This window comes from Aspergillus uvarum (assembly GCF_003184745.1).
Source record: "Aspergillus uvarum CBS 121591 unplaced genomic scaffold BO82scaffold_35, whole genome shotgun sequence".
Classification (NCBI taxonomy): domain Eukaryota; kingdom Fungi; phylum Ascomycota; class Eurotiomycetes; order Eurotiales; family Aspergillaceae; genus Aspergillus; species Aspergillus uvarum.
The window spans coordinates 314,940-335,412 of record NW_020291332.1 but is presented as its reverse complement, the minus strand read 5'-3'; the positions used below and the strand labels follow the sequence as shown (position 1 = coordinate 335,412).

The window sequence follows — 20,473 nt, the reverse complement described above, 5'->3', positions numbered from 1 at the left end:
ACTTGAAGGAAAGTACATAGGGAAGAAGGGAACACTAAGAACGGAAAAGGTCTACATGTGACCGACTCTTCCAGAAGAATCAGAAGGTAAGAGGCAAGAAAAGGGACGGTTTGTTGCCGGGTATAATGGGGTTTTTATTTGTTGAAGTTTTTCTTTCATTCAAGTCCTTTTTTGGATATAAGATATATCATGATGTTGACCATAACATCTCATCCTGTAGCGGTATCCGGTTAGCATGTTTCTCTGGTGCAGGTGAATGCGGACGATGGGAGACACCGGCGATTGAAAGATGCAAAGCGACAGTGTCTGGGACGACTTACCATCACCAAATACCCGACATCAAAAAAACATAAAAATTGGACACCACCCATCGAGACGTCAATCCGTCCGCTTAGCGCTGACGGCTGGCGGCCCAGACGTTCTTGAGGTAGCCGTCACGCTGGGTGAGGCGGTTCAGGGAGTCATCGCTCTCACCACGGGCACGGATGAAACCGCACAGAGCGTAGGTCTGGTTCTCGCCGGTGTAGCGGCCGTTCTCGTCAACCTGGGCGATGGAGATCTGCACGGAGGCGTGGTCGTTGGCCTTGATGATGCGGTTGGTGGCGCTGCACTTGCGGGGCACGTAGCTGGAGAGACACAACAAGACGTGGTTAGTTATCTGCATCGGTAATGTGGTGGGCGCATAGCGCCCCGCCTCAGGGACAATATCCAGAGTAATTGCGCAGGATACTGGGCCACACGCGGCGATAGCGGAGAGTTTTCCCAGACGACAAGACCAGAGAGACTTTGACATGCGACTTCGACTTGGCCCAGACAAAAGACTTTTCGATGCGCATATCAATGATATGCACATTTCGTCCGTTTTCAATTCCACCTCTTTTCTTTCGTTTCCCTCACCCATCTCTGTAATGATTTCCATTGCATGTGAAAACCACCGGACCAGGTCGAATATCGCATATCATTTCCTCCGCTCATTCCCAGTTTCTTCCCCTTCCTTTCGCATGATCTCTGCTGTCGTCTGGTTGTTCTCCGCCATCCTGCCCTAAAACCTTCCGCATGCCCTTGGGGACATCACAACAAAAAGAAAAGAGGGGGAGAAAAGCTGTACGTACAGATCGACGATCTCTCCCTTGTCGTTCTCCATTTTGGCGAGTTGGGTGGGTGGTGAGGAACTTGAGGTTGACGAGAAAAACGGAGCGGTGCGCGGGAAATTGAGACGGTGGGCGGATGGGGTGAAATGAGTGACCCGGACAACTTTCTGCGTTTCCCGGTTGTGGGTCATGTGATTCTTTGTCGAGGGCTTGCCGCTAACGCTGGCTGCGGATTAGGTAAGGCCAGCCCTTGCCGGACTGGGGTTAGTGCGGGTGGCCGCGAGGTACGACTATACCTACTGCTGTACCTACGATCAACAAACACATGGAGCCATTTGCATACCAATCTTAGCCATCGGCGTAGAATTGTCTCAGATATGACAAGCACTACAGGACAGCCAGGCGAAGCTGCCTTTCCCTTCAAGCCATGAAAAGAAGAGCCCTATGTCCCAAAAGCGGTAGGATGTTAAGCAGCGATTCGCTCGAGATATCATAAGTACAAAAAGCGCTGGCCATGTTTAAAAGGCAGTGATTCGGGTTCAAGTCACCGGCCCATCTATTGAGTTGTAGAGTGCCTCGTCAAATCATGTGTCGGGCTTGTATACAGATTAGTTGCTTCGTTCCTAGTGAGAATCCCATCTTGACGCCATTCACTTCCCATCCTTGCCCTCATAGATTACTCCTCGCTTCGCCTTCGAATGCATCCTTCTTCCACCGCACCTCCAAGTCACGCGCCTCCCCTCGCTTGAATCTCACAAGCACGACCCGTTCCGTCTCCCCTTGCTTATCCGTCCCCCTGAGTTCGGGACCCGGCTGATCCAACGCCAGCACCGTCCGTCCGTCAGAGGACATCCTCAGCATCTTCGGGGAGATACACTTCTCCGACCAAGGCGGCTGACCGGTGTTCACAAACTCAGTAAGCTCCGCCCGCCGTCGGCGCAACTCCTGCAGCGAAGCTGCGACGCGGGGCTCCTTGTCCAGAAAGCCAGCCACCAGATGCAGCAGAAGGAACTGCGGCGGAAACAGTATAATGTCTCCCTTTTGCGCCATCTGCAGCCATTTCGAGGCAGGCAAGAATCGAGCCTCTGTGACCTCAACTCCTCCGTCGCTCGTCGGAACTTGAATTTCCTCCCGCTGTCCCTCGGATGGGATTTCGTCGAGGACCGGCTTCTCAGCCTCCGCAGGAAGTGGAAGGAAGTACAGGTACATCTGCGTCGTATATCGTCGGGTGTTGGTAGTTGGGGTGATCCATCGAGTAAATGGGATCAGTCCATCTGTTGGCGGGTTAGGTTAGCGAAGACAACTTTGACTGGAGTTGAACTCTTGTCTCTTCAAATGTAGTAAAGTGCAAGCTAGGCATGTGTCTTACCTGTATCCGGCACCGCATTGAGACTCTGCTGCCTCAACCACTCTAAAAAAGTGGTCTGGTTCTGATGGATCGCGCGTCGACCCGGTTCGCGTTGTTCTTCGGGGACGGAGATCATCTTGCCGGAGACATTATCCTTTGCGAGGAGAATGCCACTCTCCTCGAAGAGCTCTCGAATCGCTGCGTTGCGGTACCAGGGACCGTCGTCGTGGCGCTCTTGATCCTCAGCGGGTGGGCATTGCCCATCTTGAGCGGAGAGGTTGCCTCCAGGGAATACATGGGCGGAGGCAAATGAGGTCGAGGTTTTGACACGGTGAAGCAGGAGGATCTCGTTTCTGGGCGATACCAGGATGACGCTGCACGGGGATCAGTGGCGGGAACAAGACTTGATTAACAATATGAACAAGCGGGGGTAAACTCCATGTCTGCGAATTCTATGTGCCTACCTAGAACTGGGCCGCGGAACCGCAGGGCTGGGTTTCTGTTTGGATGTTGCAAACGACATAGTTTGGGTAGCAGCAGCCTGCTGGAATCTTGGGACATTGGAGCTTGCTCTCCATGTGGTTTGCAGTGTGTAGTCATTGGAGCATGTGAGAGGCCGGGGGGTATACTTTCCAGAAGCTGGAAGCCGGGGACCTCGGGCGAGTGCGACGCGGTGAGGGGAAGTCGAGTTCATTAACCGGGGAGTACAGCTGGAGACAACCAGCGGGTTTGGGTTCATGGCCGCTGTGTGTAGACACGGTCCAGGGGCTTTTCAGCGGAAGGTGATGGTTGGACCGAGCGAATACTTGATCTACGGGCAGGGAGGGAAAGTGCCCTGGCAGCAGCAAGCAGCCACGAACGATCGGCTTGAAAGCGGTCTACCCCGCGTTCGGGCTTATCGTAAGGGCCGAGGCTATAGATTGAAGCACTCGTAGGGCTGTCGAAGGGCTACAGACATACTTACAGTCTTCTAGATTTATGGCTACAATAAATAAAAAAGAAGTTGTAGTCTAATGGAGAGAACCATTTCTTAAAAATGTATTGAATTATCATAAAGCAAGGTATGAACTATTCCTCGTCAAACTCCAGTCCCTCGTGCCCAGGCTTTTTATTTTTCGTAGCAACCACGTAGCATCATATAACCAATCATATAAACAGGGTAAACGGTTCTTAGATGCAAGAGAATAAGAAGGCATAAAAAGGTATATAAGACAAAAACAAAACAATTAAGCTATCACCGCTTAAGAGTAGAGCTTCTTGTCGTAGCTGTGCAGACCGTGGACGTTACCCTCGGCCATAGCGCTGGCACTTCTCATCTCGAAGCGAACCTTGCCCTGGTTGACACCATCGTGGAGATCCTTCAGGCTCTTGACACCAATGTCCTGCAGAGAGTGCTGGACACCAGCGGTGAGGTAAGGAACGAATTTGGTGACCGATCCACGGTCAAGGACGGAACCAGCAACGCCCTGGGCGACGAGGACAGAGTCCTTCTCGGAAAAGTAGCGGGCAGTACCAGCGTTGCTGGCCTTGCTGTCCTTAGCACCAGCACCAGCCTTCTTGTCCTCCATGGCGGCGATGCTGCCCATACCACGGTAGGCCTTGACAAGCTGACCCTCCTTGCTGACGAAGTACTCACCAGGAGACTCGGTGGTACCGGCCAAGAGACCGCCCATCATGACGGTGGAGGCACCCATAGCCAGGCCCTTGACGATGTGACCAACGTTCTGGACACCACCGTCGGCGATACAGGGAACACCGAAGCGAGCGGCGAAGTTGGAGACGCTGCGGACGGAAGCAGCCTGAGGACGACCGACAGCCATGACCTCCTGGGTGATGCAAGCACTGCCACTGCCCATGCCAATTCTCAGGCCATCGACACCAGCGGCGATGAGAGCAGCAGCCTGCTCACGGGTAACAACGTTACCACCAATGACATCAATCTCGGGGATGTTCTGCTTGATCCACTTGATCATCTCAATCTGGTACATGCTGTTACCCTGGCTGCTGTCCAGGATGACAATGTCGAGACCAGCCTCGACAAGCAGCTTGAGTCTGGTCTTGTCCTCCTCACGAGTACCAATAGCAGCAGCAGCAATCAGCTGCTTGGACTGAGGAAGCTTGGAGGCAAGGGGGTAGTGGAGGTTCTTCATCAAATCACTGCGAGACAAGAGAGAGACGAGGTTGCCGTTGGTATCGACAATGGGGAGCTTGCCCTTCTTGGAGGAGCGAAGGACTTCGTTGGCCTCGGCAAGAGTGGTACCAGCAGGGGCGGTGACTAGGTCGGTGGACATGATGGCAGTGACGGGGGCATCCAGATCGCGGTGGAACTGGATGTCACGAGAAGTGACCATGCCGACGAGCTTGGAGCGGAGGGTTCCGTTCTCTGTGGTAGACAATCATCATGTTAGAATCAATGACTTAGACAAAGAGTTGATAATGACAGTGATAATTGAAACTGAGGTCAGATAAAACTGGTCTCTACAGTGCTGCTCTCGCTGCTCCAGTGGAACGAAAGTTATAAAGAAAAAGTGATTGATCATCATGTTGGAAAGGATACGCAGGGATTTCAAGTAACGACTTACCAGTGACGGGGAAACCACCGAAGCCCCACTTGGCCTTGAGCTCCTTGGCCTCCTGGACAGTAGCGGTAGGGGAGAGGACAACGGGGTCCAAGATGAAACCGTTCTCGTATCTCTTGACCTTGCGGACCATCTCGGCCTGGTCTTGAGGAGAGCAGTTGTGGTGGATAATACCCAGACCACCGAGGAGAGCCATGTGGATAGCCATGTTGTGCTCAGTGACGGTGTCCATGGGGGAGGAGAGAAGGGGGACCTTCAAGGAGACACGCTTGGTGACAGCGGTGTCGAGAGTGACATCTGAAGCAGGAAAGCCTATTCTGAGGCATCAGCAACCCAGTTCGACGAGATGAGCACAAATTCTCGCCTTACCGATGTACCCGGGCAGAATCAGGAAGTCGTTGTAGGTCAAAGCACCGTGCTTGTCAGAGTCAAGCAGGGTATCGATATCCAGACCATCACTGGTGGTGTACTCCTTCTGCAGGACCTCCAGGGCCTTAGTGTAGTCCTGGATCTCAGCCTTCATGGCCGGTCCAGGAATGTCACCGTTGGCAAAAGTCATGGTGTATGTGAAAAAGACTCTACAGCTTCTATCAAAACTTGTAGAGAGAATGTGATCAAAGATCAATCAAGATGATAATCAACAGATCGACGATCGAAACGTTCTGTTGATGGAGAAAGTCTTCCTTTCCCAAAGAAAAGAAAGAAAAGAAAAAGAGAGAAAAATCCGAGGAGAAAAAAATTGGCTTTTGAGCTCTTCGCCGCACACGCTAATCGGGGGGCGCCTGCTCGGTGCCATGCCGCAATCAGTCTAGCGCCACCGCTCTCGATAGATTTGTCATCGTGATTGGATGCTAAACGAAGTGTTCGGTGGGCGGTGAGTCAGACTCTCACTCGGCAGCGGTTCTCGCCCGCTTAGAGATTTCTTAGTGAGGAGCATCAAATTTTTTTCGGCAGATTCCGTTCGGTTCATGTCTAGTACTCACTAGGTGACTAGTTAGGCAGTACTACGGTACCACCCCTTCCCCATTCAACCATTGCTACTGTACCACTGTATCCCCAATGGACCTTGTATTTGCTTGTGACATTAGCTGAAACCATCAGACAGACCTCCGCCAAAGACTAGCGGTCTGAGTGGTACAGTACCAACGTAGTACTTGTAACTAATCGGCCGTCAGTTCCCGATAAGAATTAGTTGCCAGCATCCGCCCGCGCTATGTATGCATGGCATAGGCTTAACGGCTCCCGGCCTAATGAACAGTCGGCATTGTTCCGTCCTGAGTACTAACAGTCTGGCTCTGTTCAAGAGCATTTCGTCGTAAGGCTATTGAGATTGTCGGGTGTTAATCAGGGTGCATTCCGGTTATGATAATGGCACCAATTAGGAGAATACCTCTGAAAAAGTCTCTCGGTCAATCTGTACTGGAGCTAGCCCCATCATATGTGTCTAACCACCGCACTGCAAGAAATCACATTGTTTTATCAAAATCTAAAGCATACCTTCGTGTAGTATAGCGAATCGAATCCAATTAAGCCCGCTCTCGGGTCTCCGTGGCCACCTGTCTGACATTGTCCCGCAAATCCCATTGGTAGTCGCTTCCTACATCTCGAATGGTGCATACTGGCAGGATGCTGATATGCATCAGTTTCAAGCATGGGTGAATACGGTAGAATATCATTGCAGTTAAACTCCGTCGCTTACCAGCGCTGCGGTTTATTCTATGTCCTGCCTTTCTACTTCGGCCCAACCTTTGAGAAATCAGACAATCGCACTAAACCCTCATCGTAGTAGCCAGAACATGCGGGTGTAACATGGCAAATCCAACAGCCAAACCATTCATGGTAACTTGATTGAGTTTGGTGCCTGGGCGCGTCCATCCAGGTGGATTATATATCCGTGCCCGCTGTGCCCGGGTTTTCGCAACAAGGAACAACCATCCATGGCGCCCGCGTATATTGAGCAGGGCAAGTTGAGCCAAACCTCTCAAACTCGCACGTGCATCTCTGTGGGAGATTCCTGTATGGTCGTAGATCAGACCTTGCACGAGGATACCAGTTCCTTTCTTCTTCCTTTGATCTCAGCTGAAACAGTAATCTTGGATATGACTTGTTGAAACCTTGAAACCGGAATTGATGTGGCTGGAGCAATGATGATCGACGTCACTCCGATCGTAATCGGGGCGCGGTCACATGTCCGTGCCCACCATACCTGATCGGGAGATTTGTTTTCGACTCGGCTGAGGCTGGGGGGGTCCGTTCCTGCCTCCGATTTAGTAGACTATTGCCCGTCCCTTCCCTACCTTCCCCCGCTTGCTTGCCGATTAATCAATCTTCCCTCCCTCTTGTTTCTCACGTTTCTCACTGCCGCTTCAGCCTCTTCCTTCAGTTTAGCATTCCCGCTGGTAAGGGAGTTCGTTCCATTTCACAGCGGCGCAATTTGTCTGGCCCTTTTACAATCGACAGCCCTTGTTTGTGATTCAGTCTCCAATTGAACACCGGATTTCCCTGCAGTGAATCGGTGGTTTCCAGCCCAATCAGACTTCCGTTTCTGCATCAACCAATTCCCGCCCAATTCCCCCGGTTACCATAGGACCATGCCGCTTTGCCCTGCCAGCTGAAGAAGTCCTTGAATGAACATTCCGCCTTCGTCAAATTGACACACATATTCCTATACATCTACCTTCAATACCGTTTCACTGCTTCGCTTGGAGAAGCAGGTATGCGGCCAATTGAGATCGAGTATCTTATATTTTCATTGGTTCTAGCAATCTCGTCCACGGAACGGCATCCGTTATGTCAAGCCACCTAGCCAGTCTCCGACGTACGCAGACGGATTTCGCAGACGAAACAACAACGAGTCCACTCCGCCATGGATCAACAGCATCCACAAGCTCGTCTATCTACACTGCCTCCACCAATTCCCTCGCCCCCAGTCGCACCAGTACTGTCTCATCGACTGCATCAATCGGATCGATGCCCAGTATCAGTCATAGACGAGGGAAGAGTGAACTGAATAAGAGTCCGTTCGACAAAATGGCCGGAGGGCGCTCCGAAGTGGGAACTTTGTCCAACGCGGGCGCAACATACGAGAACATTCGCCGTTCTTTGCGGCCACTCTCTCAAGCACCTAATGCATCGCCCCCCTCGAATAAACAGTCCATTTACCGCCATTCTCGCAGCCAGACTGTCGACCATCCGCAGTACTGGAAGGAAAATCGTCCCCAAACACCTACCTCTCGTAACACATTTCATCATGACATCGAAGAATTGAAAGATACGGACTCGCACGCCTCAACAACACCTACCAAAAGCGAAGTGCCTCTTGATATGCAACCGCATACTGTTTCACCTCACACGCGACCCCACATGAAACCGCAACATTCTCATAGCTTGTCCAGTCCTGCACCAATCACGCATACCCTTTCGGCGCCTGAGCTCGAAACATTCCAGAAATCATCGACAGGTCACCTGCGGACGCTCTCGAAATTCGCAAAAGCGGGAGAAACAGATGAATTCGGCCTTGATACCTACAGCTCTTCTGTGATAGGACTGCAAGGACGACGGCGTTTGAAGAGAGCAGACTCAGTGGCTAAAAAAGATGGCTCCAGCATCGTGCGCAAGAAGCCCGCGTCGGCCTGGGCGGCAGGCAATTGGATGGACAAACAGCGACAATTCCTACAGGCTTACGAATACTTGTGCCATATTGGAGAAGCTAAAGAGTGGATCGAGGAAGTTATCCAGAAGCAAATCCCTCCGATCGTGCAACTAGAGGAAGCTCTTCGCGATGGTGTGACGCTTGCAGAAGTGGTACAAGCGATGAATCCCAACCGGACGTTTCGAATATTCAGACATCCGAAACTTCAATATCGACACTCGGATAATATCGCCATGTTTTTCCGATTCTTGGATGATGTGGAATTGCCCGAACTTTTCAGGTTCGAGCTGATTGATCTATATGAGAAGAAGAATATTCCCAAAGTCATACACTGCGTTCATGCCCTATCATGGCTGCTGTTCAAGAAAGGCCTTGTTGAGTTTCGCATGGGAAATCTCGTAGGCCAGCTTGAATTCGAACACCACGAGCTGGAGCAAACACAGAAGGGTCTCGATAAGGCTGGTGTCAGCATGCCTAGCTTTTCGGGAATGGCTGCGAATTTCGGGGCAGAACCTGAGCCGGAGCCGGAGCCGGAGCCAGAATCCGAAGAGGAGAGAATCCAACGCGAGTTGCACGAGAGCGAAGCGTCAATTGCTGATTTCCAAGCTCAAATTAGAGGCGCAATGACGCGCTTGAAGCTGGGAAACCTTATGAATGACCTTTGGGACTTTGAACCTTTCTTGGTGGAATTGCAATCCCGGATTCGCGCTGACTGGGCCCGTCAAATCATTCAATATCGCTTGGACATGAAGACCTTTGCCACAAATCTTCAAGCGCTTTGCCGAGCATTCCTTGTGCGAAGCCGCCAGAGTAGTGTCCAGAAACACCACCAGGCCAACGAAACGGGTATCATGCAGCTACAAAGCCTCATTCGTGGCGCCAAAGCAAGGGCCGACGTTGACTATTTGCGAAATCAGATTCGGAAAGAGGAATCCGGCATCAAACAGATTCAGGCGGCGATGAGAGGAGCCTTGCAGCGCAAGACTGTATCAGAGATGTACGAGGATACAAGATTCGCGGAAAATGAGGTCCGACTACTGCAAGCTGCTATCCGGGGTGCTCTCCAGCGCAGTCAAGTTTCAACGCAGCTGGAAGCTGTTCAATCCGCTGCGGACAGCATCACCGCACTTCAAGCGATTATCCGAGGAGCTCTGCAACGTAACCAGGTCTCGCAGCAATACGAAACCGCGCATTCCGCTGAGGACAATATCGCGAAACTTCAAGCATATATCAGAGGTGCCCTGCAACGCAGCCTAGTCTCACAGCAGAGTGAAGCTCTACGCTCCGTGGAAGACAGTATCACGGCACTACAGGCACATATCCGAGGTACTCTGCAACGCAGCCAAGTCTCTGAACTGCATGAAGCCACACGGTCGGCGGGAGATGAAATAACAGCACTCCAGTCAATCATCAGAGCCGGCATCTTACGGCAGCAGGTGAATGTGCAGAACGCAGAGATCAGTAGCACTGAAGCGTCCACGGTGTCTCTACAAGGGAAGATTCGCGGGATGCTGATGAGAAAGTCCATTGCTGAGATCAAGGAAGCGCTCGCCCTTGAGTTGACCGCCATTACTACTATTCAAGCGGTTGCTCGAGGCCGTGCACTAAGAGAGTGTCAGCATCAACAAGCGGTAGCACTTGAGGAGACGACCAGCGACTGCGTCTCGCTTCAATCACTGGCTCGTGGTGGGGCAGTGAGAACAGCCCTTCAGCAGCTTCGACAGGACCTTAATGAACATACCCAGGCGGCAATTCTACTTCAGAGCAGAGCGAGAGCGAATGTGATCCGGTCTGAAATCCGGTCGCAAAAAGCAGCACTGGCAGAAGCAGAGACTTCCATCCTGAAATTACAATCTATGGGTCGAGGCTCCATCCTCAGGAGACGATTGGCAGCCGACGCCGAGGCCTTGCAGGATGAAGCAATGGTGATCACACATCTCCAGGCTCTCGCTCGTGCGGCAGTTCTCAGAATCAAGGTTGGCGGAGATCTGGACGAGCTTGAGGACTGTGAGGATGAAGTCAGCCAATTGCAGGCACAAATTCGAGCGATGCTGATCCGGGTTGAAGTTGGCCAAATGCTGGCAGACCTTGTTGCCGAAGAAGATGTTGTCATTGAGCTCCAATCGCACATACGTGGATACCTAGTCCGCTCGAAATTCGAAGAGAAACGTCAATATTATCGCCAAAATATGGAAAAGGTTATCAAGGCGCAAAGTTATGTGCGAGGAAGAATTCAGGGTCAAGCATACAAGAGTCTTACTACCGGCAAGAATCCTCCAGTAGGGACTGTTAAAGGCTTCGTGCACCTATTGAATGACAGCGAATTTGACTTCGACGAGGAGATTGAGTTTGAGCGAACAAGAAAGTTGGTAGTTCAGCAAGTTCGACAAAACGAGCTAGCGGAACAGTACATTAGTCAGCTCGATATCAAGATCGCTCTGCTGGTAAAGAACAAGATCACCCTTGATGAAGTCGTCAAGCACCAAAAGCACTTCGGCGGTCACGTTGGTAGCCTGCTGCCCAACAGAGAGATCTCGTCCACAGACCCCTTCGATCTCAAGGCCCTGAACAAGACGTCAAGGAGAAAACTTGAACAATATCAGGTGTTCTTCTTCCTTCTTCAGACCCAATCGCAGTACTTGGCCAAGCTCTTCCGGCGTCTGCGTGAGCTCAACACCTCCGAGAAGGAATACGAGCGGATCAGACACCTGATGATGGGGCTTTTTGGCTATTCGCAGAAGAGGCGAGAGGAGTACTACTTGATCAGGCTGCTCGCACGTTCAGCGCGAGAAGAGATTGAGAGCTTCGACTCGCTGCATGAATACTTGCGCTGCAATGCGTTCTGGAACAAACTCTTCGCATCTTATATCAAGTCTCCCCGAGACCGCAAGTTCATGCGGGACACGCTGGGACCTGTCGTTCGAGAGAACATCATCGAAAACCCGGAACTGGACCTGGAAAGTGACCCAATGCAGATCTATCGTTCAGCCATTAATAATGAGGAACTGCGGACTGGGAAGAGAAGCAGGCGTCGACCTGATATCCCCCGAGAGGAGGCCATTCGAGATCCCGAAACCAGGGCGACTTTCATTCAAAACCTTCAGGACCTTCGTGATATTGCCGATCAATTTTTTTCTGCCTTTGAAGAGCTACTTTATCGGATGCCCTTCGGTATTCGGTATATCGCAAAAGAGATATATGAGAGCTTGCTATCAAGATTTTCCAACGAAGACCCTGGATTTATCCTCCAAACTGTCGGCCATTGGGTATGGAGGAATTATTTCCAGCCTGCCATTTTCGAACCCGAGAAGTACGGTGTGGTGGATCGAGGTTTGACTCAAGAGCAGAAGCGAAACCTTTCTGAGATTGCCAAGGTGATTGCGCAAGTAGCTTCCGGACGACTTTTCGGTGCGGAGAATGTCTACCTCCAGCCCTTGAACAATTACATCGGTGACTCCATTCAACGGCTTGGCCAGACCTGGGGTGACAGTGAGTAGAAACATGGACAAAATTCTCTTCCGGTACTGACTGTTATACAGTGATCTCTGTTCAGAATGCAGAGGATTACTTCGACATCGATGAGTTTAATGATCTCTACGCCAAAACGAAGCCCACCTTGTACATCAAGATGGCGGATATCTTCTCCATCCATCAACTCGTCGCCAGTGAGATACAGTACATGTGCCCAACCCAAGATGATATCCTGAAAGAAGTCATCCGTGACCTCGGAAATGTGAAATCCAATGAGAGCGAGTTAATGAGTGTCAACTCCTCTGAAATCAGTCTCACACTGAATCCAAAGCTTGCACAGGTTGAAGGTGAGTTGTTTTGAATTCCGGCCAATGCGTGTTGATAGCTGACTTGCGATCCAGACCCTGAGGCAGATGTCAAGGCTTTGTTCATGGAAACAAAACGATGCATCCTGTACATCATCAGAGTTCAAACGGGTGCCAACTTATTGGAGATCATGGTCAAGCCACCCACCGACGAAGACGAGGAAAAATGGATGATGCTGGTGCGCGATGAACTGAGTGCAAACAACACCAGGCGAAGCGCATATGCGGAGGCCAACACGATGGTGGACATTGCTTCCATGAGTTACTCCGAGCTCAAGCGGACGGCACTTGAGAATATCTTGCACCTCGAACAGACTGGGAAGATCCGCCGTGACAACTACTACCAGGATCTCTTGAACGCGATCGCTATTGATATCCGGACCAAGCACCGCCGGAGAATTCAACGGGAGCGAGAGTTGGATAGCGCACGAATGACGCTTGCACGTCTCAATGACCAAGCTGTCTGGCTGGATCAGCAGCTGAAGACGTACAATGACTATATTGAGCAGGCGATGATCACCCTGCAGAACAAGAAGGGGAAGAAGAGGTTCCTTATGCCTTTCACCAAGCAATGGGACCACCAACGTGAGCTTCAGAAATCGGGCAAGGTTTTCAAGTTTGGCTCTTACAAGTACTCGGCTCGGAACCTGGCCGACAAGGGTGTTCTTGTGCACTGGAAAGGATACACCGAGCGCCAATGGGACCGTGTCGACCTCACGATCTCGAGTAATGAAGTTGGTGTTTTTACTCTGGATGGCAGCAGTGGTCCGATGATGATTCCAGGTGCCAACGCCCAGGTACCATTGGATGATTTGCTCCAGGCCCAGTTCAACAACATGCAATTTCTTGACTTCTTCGACGGACAGCTTCGGGTGAACGTCAACCTTTTCTTGCATCTCATAATGAGGAAGTTCTACAATGAATAATTGAGGACCTCGCAACATGATGTTGTTTCTTTTCTTTTCATTTTCTCTCTATATCTTCTACCCTCTTATGCTATTGTGATATCCCACGTCTTTTCCTGTTATAGCATGTTGAACATGACGAGAGCTCGGCGAGTTTGATGCACAGAGACGAGCTCCTTATCTTCGATGATTACCCCTCGTGTTCGTTGTTATGCCTTTGTTTTGCCCCTTTGTCCTTGGATGATACTGAGTGCATGTCTATTCTATGATGATTTGATGATCTTATGTGTGTAGCTTTTATGCTAAGCTGTACGTATTGCATGCTTGACTGCCGTGGAAACAATAATGAGTCATGGTCAATCCCGGTTCTTGAAATTGGGGTTCAGAAATAGTTGTTGTAAGTCCTACGTACAGTAGTACTATGTACATGAGTAGATCGAGTCAGAAGAGGATGACGCAGCGATAGTCGGGTCAGGGGCTGCCACGTGACGTCTTCGGGCCCAAACGGCGATCGATGCCAGCTGGAGTTGATGAACATGTCCTACTTTCCAATCCCCCTCTAAGAGACCCCGTTCACTTCCTTTTCACTGGCTAACTTCCCATTTTATTCCCCGTGCTTCTCGTTTGTTGACCGTCATTTGATCGCGTGTTGAAATCAAGGCGCCATGGATTTCTCCAGTCTCAAAGACCAGGTCAGCAACCTGACCTTGTATGATCTCAAGGCGGGTGTCCGCAAGGTCCAGAATGGTAGGTCTCCTTTTGGCGAAGCCCATTTCTAATGCGCCAGCTCTCTTGCTTGCTTGCCTGTAACACGTTCCCGTCGGGTCAAACAATGTAATTAACTGCTTTAGCTGTCATGAACTACACTGAAATGGAGGCCAAGGTCCGTCGCTCCTCTCCCCGGCACTTCCGCCCCGCTCTCCTGATTTCCGGACAAAGGCCGTGGTGGTGATGAGCACCGCACTTACACCAAGCAGGTTCGCGAAGCTACGAACAATGAGCCATGGGGTGCTTCCAACTCACTGATGCACGAAATTGCGAGCGGAACCCACAGCTAGTCAGTCGCCCCCCGGCCCCTGTCGCATTCATTGGTGAGAGTATAGTTGCTGATAAGACGCCGATGCACACAGTCAATTGCTTAATGAGATTATGCCTATGATTTACAAGCGCTTCACGGACAAGACTGCCGAGGAATGGCGACAGATTTACAAGGTCAGTTTTGCTCGCTGTCTTCGACAACTTTTTGTCAACATTTCCTCGGGGGGACCTGGCTGACGGTTGACTTCTTCGCGGACACCAGGCTCTCCAGCTTCTGGAATTCTTGGTCAAGAATGGTTCCGAGCGCGTTGTTGATGATGCGCGCTCCCACATGTCACTCCTCCGCATGCTTCGCCAATTCCACTTCATCGATCAGAACGGAAAGGACCAGGGTATTAACGTACGCAATCGATCGTCGGAATTGGTCAAGCTGCTCGGTGATGTCGACTTGATTCGCTCAGAGAGGAAGAAGGCGCGGACCAACAAGAACAAATTCGGCGGGTTTGAGGGAGGTTCACACATCAGCGGTGGGATGTCGAGCTCTGGCTCGGGCAGATACGGAGGCTTTGGCAGCGAAAGTCTGTCCTTCGGTGGATACAGTGGTGGTGTATATGGCGATGGCGGCGGCTTCGGAGGCAACACCGGCGATTTCAACGATTCCGGCAGTCGCTCGAACCGCTTCGATGAGTATGATGAATACGATGAGGCCGATGCCGCTCCCGCACGGCGCCGTGCAGCTAGCCCTCGCGCTCGTCCAGCGAAGCAACCGGAGCCTCCGAAGCCCAAGGCGCCCGAGGCCGACCTATTTGATTTCAGCGAAGAGTCGGCCACAACGACAGCGTCCACGTCGAAACAGCCCGCGGGAGCCAGTGCTAGCAGCGGTTTCGACATCCTCAACACCACCACCGGCGACGACGATGACTTCGACGACTTCCAATCTGCCACCCCGGCGCCCGCCCCGGCATCTTCCGCGCAATTCTCCATCCCCGGTCCCGCATCCACCGTCAGCACGACCTCCAGCACGCAATTCGCCGCGCCCAAGCCTGTATCCGGCACCCAAGGATCGAACCTGAGCGGCATCGTCGGATTCACGTCGATGACGCCGACCCCGACCTCGAGCACCGTCGCCTCGCCCACCCTGTCCCAAAGCTCTCTGGCGCAACCGCACAAGCCCGCCCAAGCTCAACCCAGACCCAGCGGCTTCCAAGCCGCCACCCCCAATTACTTCACTTCCGTCTCCGCCGGCCAGCCTCCTCTCAGCGGCGGCGGCGGCGGCGGCGGCGGCGGCCACATCGTCTCCGGCCACCGGCCCGGCATGCCCTCAACCTCCTCCTTCACCTCCACCACGACCACCGCCTCTGCCGGATCCAAGCCCACCGCCGCCGCCGCCTCCAAACCCTCCGGCGGCGACGCCTTCGGATCCATCTGGTCCTCTGCCAGCGCCAGCGCCGGTCTCGCAAAGGCCAACGCCAACGCCAGCCGCGGGCCCAACCTCGCCAGCATGGCCAAGGAGAAAGCCAGCGCTGGGATCTGGGGCGCCCCCGCCACGAGCAATGTGACCTCGCCATCGCAGAGCCAGTACGGCGGTGGCGCAAAGTCGACGGGTGGTAGTTCGGCGTTTGATGATTTGCTAGGCTAGACGGGATGACTACTGCCTTTTTTCTTTCTTTTCTTCTACTATCTTCTTTCTTGGGCCAATGTTATACGTTATACCGATGTATGATTGCTTTTTTTTTTTGTTCTGGAAAAAATCATCTCGAGAGATTTTCGCGTTTCTTTTTTTCTTCGTGTTGTCGCTTACAAAATAGCAAGCATTTTTCTTCTTCTTCTTCTTCTTCTTCTTCTTCTTCTTCTTTTCTGCTCTATTTCTTGTGGTATCTTGTCTGTGTCTATACTTGGGAGATACTTATGTTGCTTTCGCTTTGCTTCTGTTGCTTAGATGATGATTTGGTAGGGGGGGCTGGGGGGGAGGGGAGGTTAGATATAGGAAAGCAAGGGATGATGAATGCTGGCTAGCCTTTCAAGCTGAGCTTTGCTTTGCGGCTGTTGTGTTGTGTCCGTAGACTTTAAAGGGCTTCTCATCCATGCGATTGATGTACATACATCTATCTTCCCGCTTATGCGGGGGAGCTAGATATAGTCCCGAGTTAAGTCCGTGGATTTTGTACCGTATACATCAACAATGGCCCGGGACACATACAGACCTAGATTGACGCGGCGGTGTATAGTAATGCAGTAAATCTACCGGGTCTACTGCCCCCCCTCCCCCCCGGTGGGACGCGACAATGAATAGATGTGACTACTACACTAATCATGTGTCCATTTTCTTCTTTCTAGTTTGAGAAGAGGATACATAAAGAAGAGAAAACTAAGCCTCGTATGCCGGTTCATACACACACTCCTTCTTTATCATTGGTGGAGAGAAATAACACTACAGTTGTCCGTGGACAGAATCAAAATAAACACAAAACAAGGTATGACGGATTTTCCTCCCACGCTAAAGAAGAAACGTGATTGCGAAACACAACTGAAGGAAAACATCAGGGTAGTCGGAAAAAGAAAGCAAAGAAGAAAAAGAATTGATATCATAATACCCCATGTATGAATTGTACCGTATACGTTGCGTGTGGCGTGTGTGGAAAATGTTGTTTCACCAAGGCTAGCGGAAGTGGTTGTTGTTGCTATGTGTAAACGAGGAAGTGGAGGAGAAAAGGAAGAGAAATATATTTGAGATCACAGTAGTTCCAGCCGGGGAACGAAGAACAATAATATAGCGTAGTAGGTTATGATATGGGGGGTGTCAATAAGTAAACAGATTGGGAAACAGATATGCAGGATGGATGCAATTAGGGACGACCAGCTTCCTTTCTTTCTCTTCTGTTCGCTCCGTCTCTTATGGCATGGCCAGGTTTGACTGGGGCCAGGATGGAGGGTAAAGCCAGAAAGGGGTCTTGGAGGGATATGTTTGGGAGGCCGTTTCTCTTAATACCGTACCTTGGCCAGGTACGTCGAGGGAGGATAACTGGGTTAGAGGAGGGGGGGACATATACAGTGGGGGAATTAATTTTAACAGGCCTGAATGTGACTGTTCTTCTCGGTCGGGACATCGATACCCTGCTTTTCTGATGCGCTCAAATGTGACAGGTTCGAATCAGTGTTGCCACCGCTAAGCGACGATGACTTGTGAGCACCTTCTTCCCCTTTCTCTCCGTTCATGACAGCTTCACGAGTTGCTTTCGGCGGGTCTTGTTGCTGGGCCTGTTGCTCGTTCGTGGCAGATGGTATCGTCTGTTGATGAGAGCTTCTATTCGAGGCCGGATCATGGTACGTATGCTGATGACCCTCGTCTTCATCTTCCGGATCGGGCTCGCCGTTCAACGACGTCAACCCGCCTTCGATATCACGGAGCAGCCGGACGAACTCCTCAGGAACCAATCCACTCTCGCCGGTCCGGGGATCCTCCGCTACCAGCCAGCCCTGACCGTGCCGGTATGACACGAAGATCACTTGCCCCTCGGTCAGAGGCAGCTCATTCTCGTGCTCGCGTGTGAAATCAAAGAGCGCAACCGCTTTGCCATGCATCTCTTCGTCGGGACATCCCACCGCAAATTGAAAATCACGCGAATACCGATGTGTTTCATAATCGTCCTCGGATTCGAAGTCACCCTCGTGTCCATAAGCCTGGTCATTGCCGTAATCGCCCGCTCGGGAAAACCGGCTTTCGTTAGCTGGGTAGGTGACATACTCGCCCCCGGGGCCATCGTCCATATCATCGTGGTCGTCGTCATTCACATAGTAAGTCTCGCTGCCATCCGGATTCATGCTGACGAGCGTGCCCCGTTCGGCGTCATTCTCATAATATACACTTCCGTGTGCACGATTGAACTTCCGGCTCCTGCGCCCATTAGAATCGGTGCCAGTGGACTTGTTCTTCCGATGATGGGGCGTGGAGAAAACTGGACTGTGTAAGTCTTCGTCTTCGCTGTATGGCGGACCATCGCCAAAGGACATGGCAGGCAGCTGCTGATGCCCGTAACTGTGATCAGTGCTCCAGGGGCCCATAGACCACTGCCCACGCGAACTATCCCACGGAGCCGGGGGGTCAGACAGGCGTCGTGGCTCACTGGCCGGGGTGGAAGCTACGGATGCCCGGGGAGGCAGCGGACCATAATGGAGGGGATGTATCGGTGGGTATGCAAAATCGCGCACCAGAGCATATGATAGGCTGGAATGGAAGATAGGAAAGACATGTGACCCGGGCCGCGACCGGTTGTGTGAAGCAAGCGAGACATTCGAATGTGTTGACAGGCGCTCACGGGCGTATGAGGAAGAGCGTTGACGGCCCGGCCGCTTAGCTGAAGCATCCGTCACTATCGGAGGCAGGACCGTGAGGTTCGCAGAAGACGCCGCCTGCTGCGGCTGAGAAGATGATGCCGCAGAAGCCATGGCTATGAAATGCTAGTCTTATGTGGAGACGATCCGGCGCGCGAGAATTGTGATTGCGTGTCGAGAATGTCGTGTGAAGTGATGTCAAGTCGGATGTTATAACCCAGGGAGGAAATGAAGGGGATGCTCAAAAGACCGGTTCGCCCTAGCTTTGCATCGCGATCGCCCGCCCACTGAAGTTCAATTACCAGCCTGCGTCCGAAAAACGTCTCTTGGTGCGACTCGATCAGGCAGGGAAATGGTAGAGAAGCGTGCGGACCGAATTGGTGGGGAGGGCAGGAACTCCTTGCGTATAAGCACGATGCAAATCGAGTTGATGGAGGAGGCTGCGCCGAGCAGGATTGTCCTAATTCGAAACCTCGGAGTGAGCAGCGACGAACGATGGGGTCCTAGGCGCCAGAGAGGCGAGGTGGTGTCAATCAGGTTACTGGAAGGTCCAGTGAGAGTCGGCAGCGCAGGGCAGACAAGGCGCGGCTATCAATCGCAGAATACCACAGCGATCTTCACAATGCAGACTGCTCCCCTCTCACATAAGCGATAGGAAATTAATTGGTCACGATAGAGAAGAGGTTGTTCAGGCCAAACGACTGGGATGAGACAAGATATTCAAGACAGGCGCCCAGGGTTGGGGGAGGTTGTAAGGAAGCAGAGTGGCAGGAAGCTTTTTCGACCGGGCTTGGTGTCTCGGTGTCCCGCGCTTGACAGTCGAGTGGATTGGATGGTGGAGGGAGGGTAGAACTGGGGATGCTAAATTTAGCAACGAGGGCAGGGAGGAAAAACGCCACTTTTAGAGACAGCGATTACTAAAACCCATGGGACGCTGGAGGGGAAAGCCAAAGAATCTTAGGCGAGAACCGGGGGGAGGGAATGAGGGAGAAGGAGGGGAGGGAAAGAGAGGAGAGGAGAGGAGAGGAGAGGGGAGGAGAGGAGAGGAGGGGGAAAGTGGGCGCTTGTAGATGACACCACCTGCAGGACAAGAAAGCAGAAAGTAGAAACACACAGACTGAGACTGACAGACAGAAGGATAAGAAAGAACACTAACTAACTTAAAAGAATGGTGGAGCGAGGTGAGGGCGAAGAGGGAAGGGCAGAGGCCAGCGTCGGAGATTACCTTGCCTAGTGTGTAGTTTTAGTTAATCGATGTGTTAATGCGTTAAGGATCACCGAGGCGCAGTTCCGGGGAGGGGGAGAAATGTAGGTTGGGAAGACTCACGGGTCTTTTTCCGCCCTCTGCTTTTTCAAGAAGAATCAATCAATCAATCAATCAGGAAACAAGGAAACACGGAAACACGGAAACACGTTTCAAAAAAGAGGACTTCATGCAGACAAGCCACTCGATCTGTCTTTTGGCAACATTGCCGCGCGGTTGATCTGGGACAATCAATTCATGATAAGTTAATCCGGAGAGACTGAAGACTCGCCTGGATGCACGTGACAGTCCACGCGTGGCTTAGTGTGTGTTTCAGGCGCCGATGCCTCAGGCGATCCCTGTTTGGGATACACTGCCTCAGGTTTCATCCTTGCTTCCTTTCCTTCTTCCCTTCCTCCTTCCTTGAGTACATACAGTACCTGCCTGCC

The 20,473-nt window shown here is 51.8% G+C and overlaps 6 protein-coding genes across 6 annotated transcripts; 2 read left to right on the top strand and 4 right to left on the bottom strand.

Moving 5' to 3' along the window:
- Nucleotides 1–391: 391 nt before the first annotated feature.
- rps21 (40S ribosomal protein eS21) lies at nt 392–1,217 on the bottom strand (the record flags this gene model as incomplete). Its single annotated transcript, XM_025640853.1, has 2 exons — nt 1,113–1,217; nt 392–626 (listed from the first exon to the last, which is right to left on the bottom strand). Exons 1-2 carry the CDS (start codon nt 1,142–1,144, stop codon nt 392–394), a joined length of 267 nt encoding a protein of 88 aa, XP_025490882.1. The 5' UTR covers nt 1,145–1,217.
- A 543-nt stretch (nt 1,218–1,760) lies between these two features.
- BO82DRAFT_403232 (NUDIX hydrolase) lies at nt 1,761–2,962 on the bottom strand (the record flags this gene model as incomplete). Its single annotated transcript, XM_025639364.1, has 3 exons — nt 1,761–2,365; nt 2,461–2,813; nt 2,904–2,962. The coding sequence occupies 3 exons, from the start codon at nt 2,960–2,962 to the stop codon at nt 1,761–1,763; spliced, it is 1,017 nt and encodes a 338-aa protein (XP_025490881.1).
- Nucleotides 2,963–3,501: 539 nt separating this feature from the next.
- Nucleotides 3,502–5,702, bottom strand: BO82DRAFT_355404 (putative IMP dehydrogenase). The gene is made up of 2 exons (XM_025635440.1): nt 5,022–5,702; nt 3,502–4,822 (listed from the first exon to the last, which is right to left on the bottom strand). The coding sequence occupies exons 1-2, from the start codon at nt 5,248–5,250 to the stop codon at nt 3,681–3,683; spliced, it is 1,371 nt and encodes a 456-aa protein (XP_025490880.1). The 5' UTR covers nt 5,251–5,702; the 3' UTR covers nt 3,502–3,680.
- A 2,106-nt stretch (nt 5,703–7,808) lies between these two features.
- BO82DRAFT_393008 (putative Ras GTPase activating protein) lies at nt 7,809–13,777 on the top strand (the record flags this gene model as incomplete). The annotated part of the gene is made up of 3 exons (XM_025638648.1): nt 7,809–12,159; nt 12,210–12,488; nt 12,543–13,777. The coding sequence occupies 3 exons, from the start codon at nt 7,809–7,811 to the stop codon at nt 13,430–13,432; spliced, it is 5,520 nt and encodes a 1,839-aa protein (XP_025490879.1). The 3' UTR covers nt 13,433–13,777.
- Nucleotides 13,778–13,968: 191 nt separating this feature from the next.
- On the top strand, nt 13,969–16,407 carry BO82DRAFT_106770 (ENTH domain-containing protein). The gene is made up of 4 exons (XM_025629768.1): nt 13,969–14,294; nt 14,389–14,468; nt 14,542–14,623; nt 14,712–16,407. The coding sequence occupies exons 1-4, from the start codon at nt 14,268–14,270 to the stop codon at nt 16,086–16,088; spliced, it is 1,566 nt and encodes a 521-aa protein (XP_025490878.1). The 5' UTR covers nt 13,969–14,267; the 3' UTR covers nt 16,089–16,407.
- BO82DRAFT_375505 (adaptor protein NBP2) lies at nt 16,339–18,895 on the bottom strand (the record flags this gene model as incomplete). The annotated part of the gene is made up of 2 exons (XM_025637484.1): nt 16,339–16,409; nt 17,563–18,895. The coding sequence occupies 2 exons, from the start codon at nt 18,893–18,895 to the stop codon at nt 16,339–16,341; spliced, it is 1,404 nt and encodes a 467-aa protein (XP_025490877.1).
- Between the last annotated feature and the right edge of the window lie 1,578 nt (nt 18,896–20,473).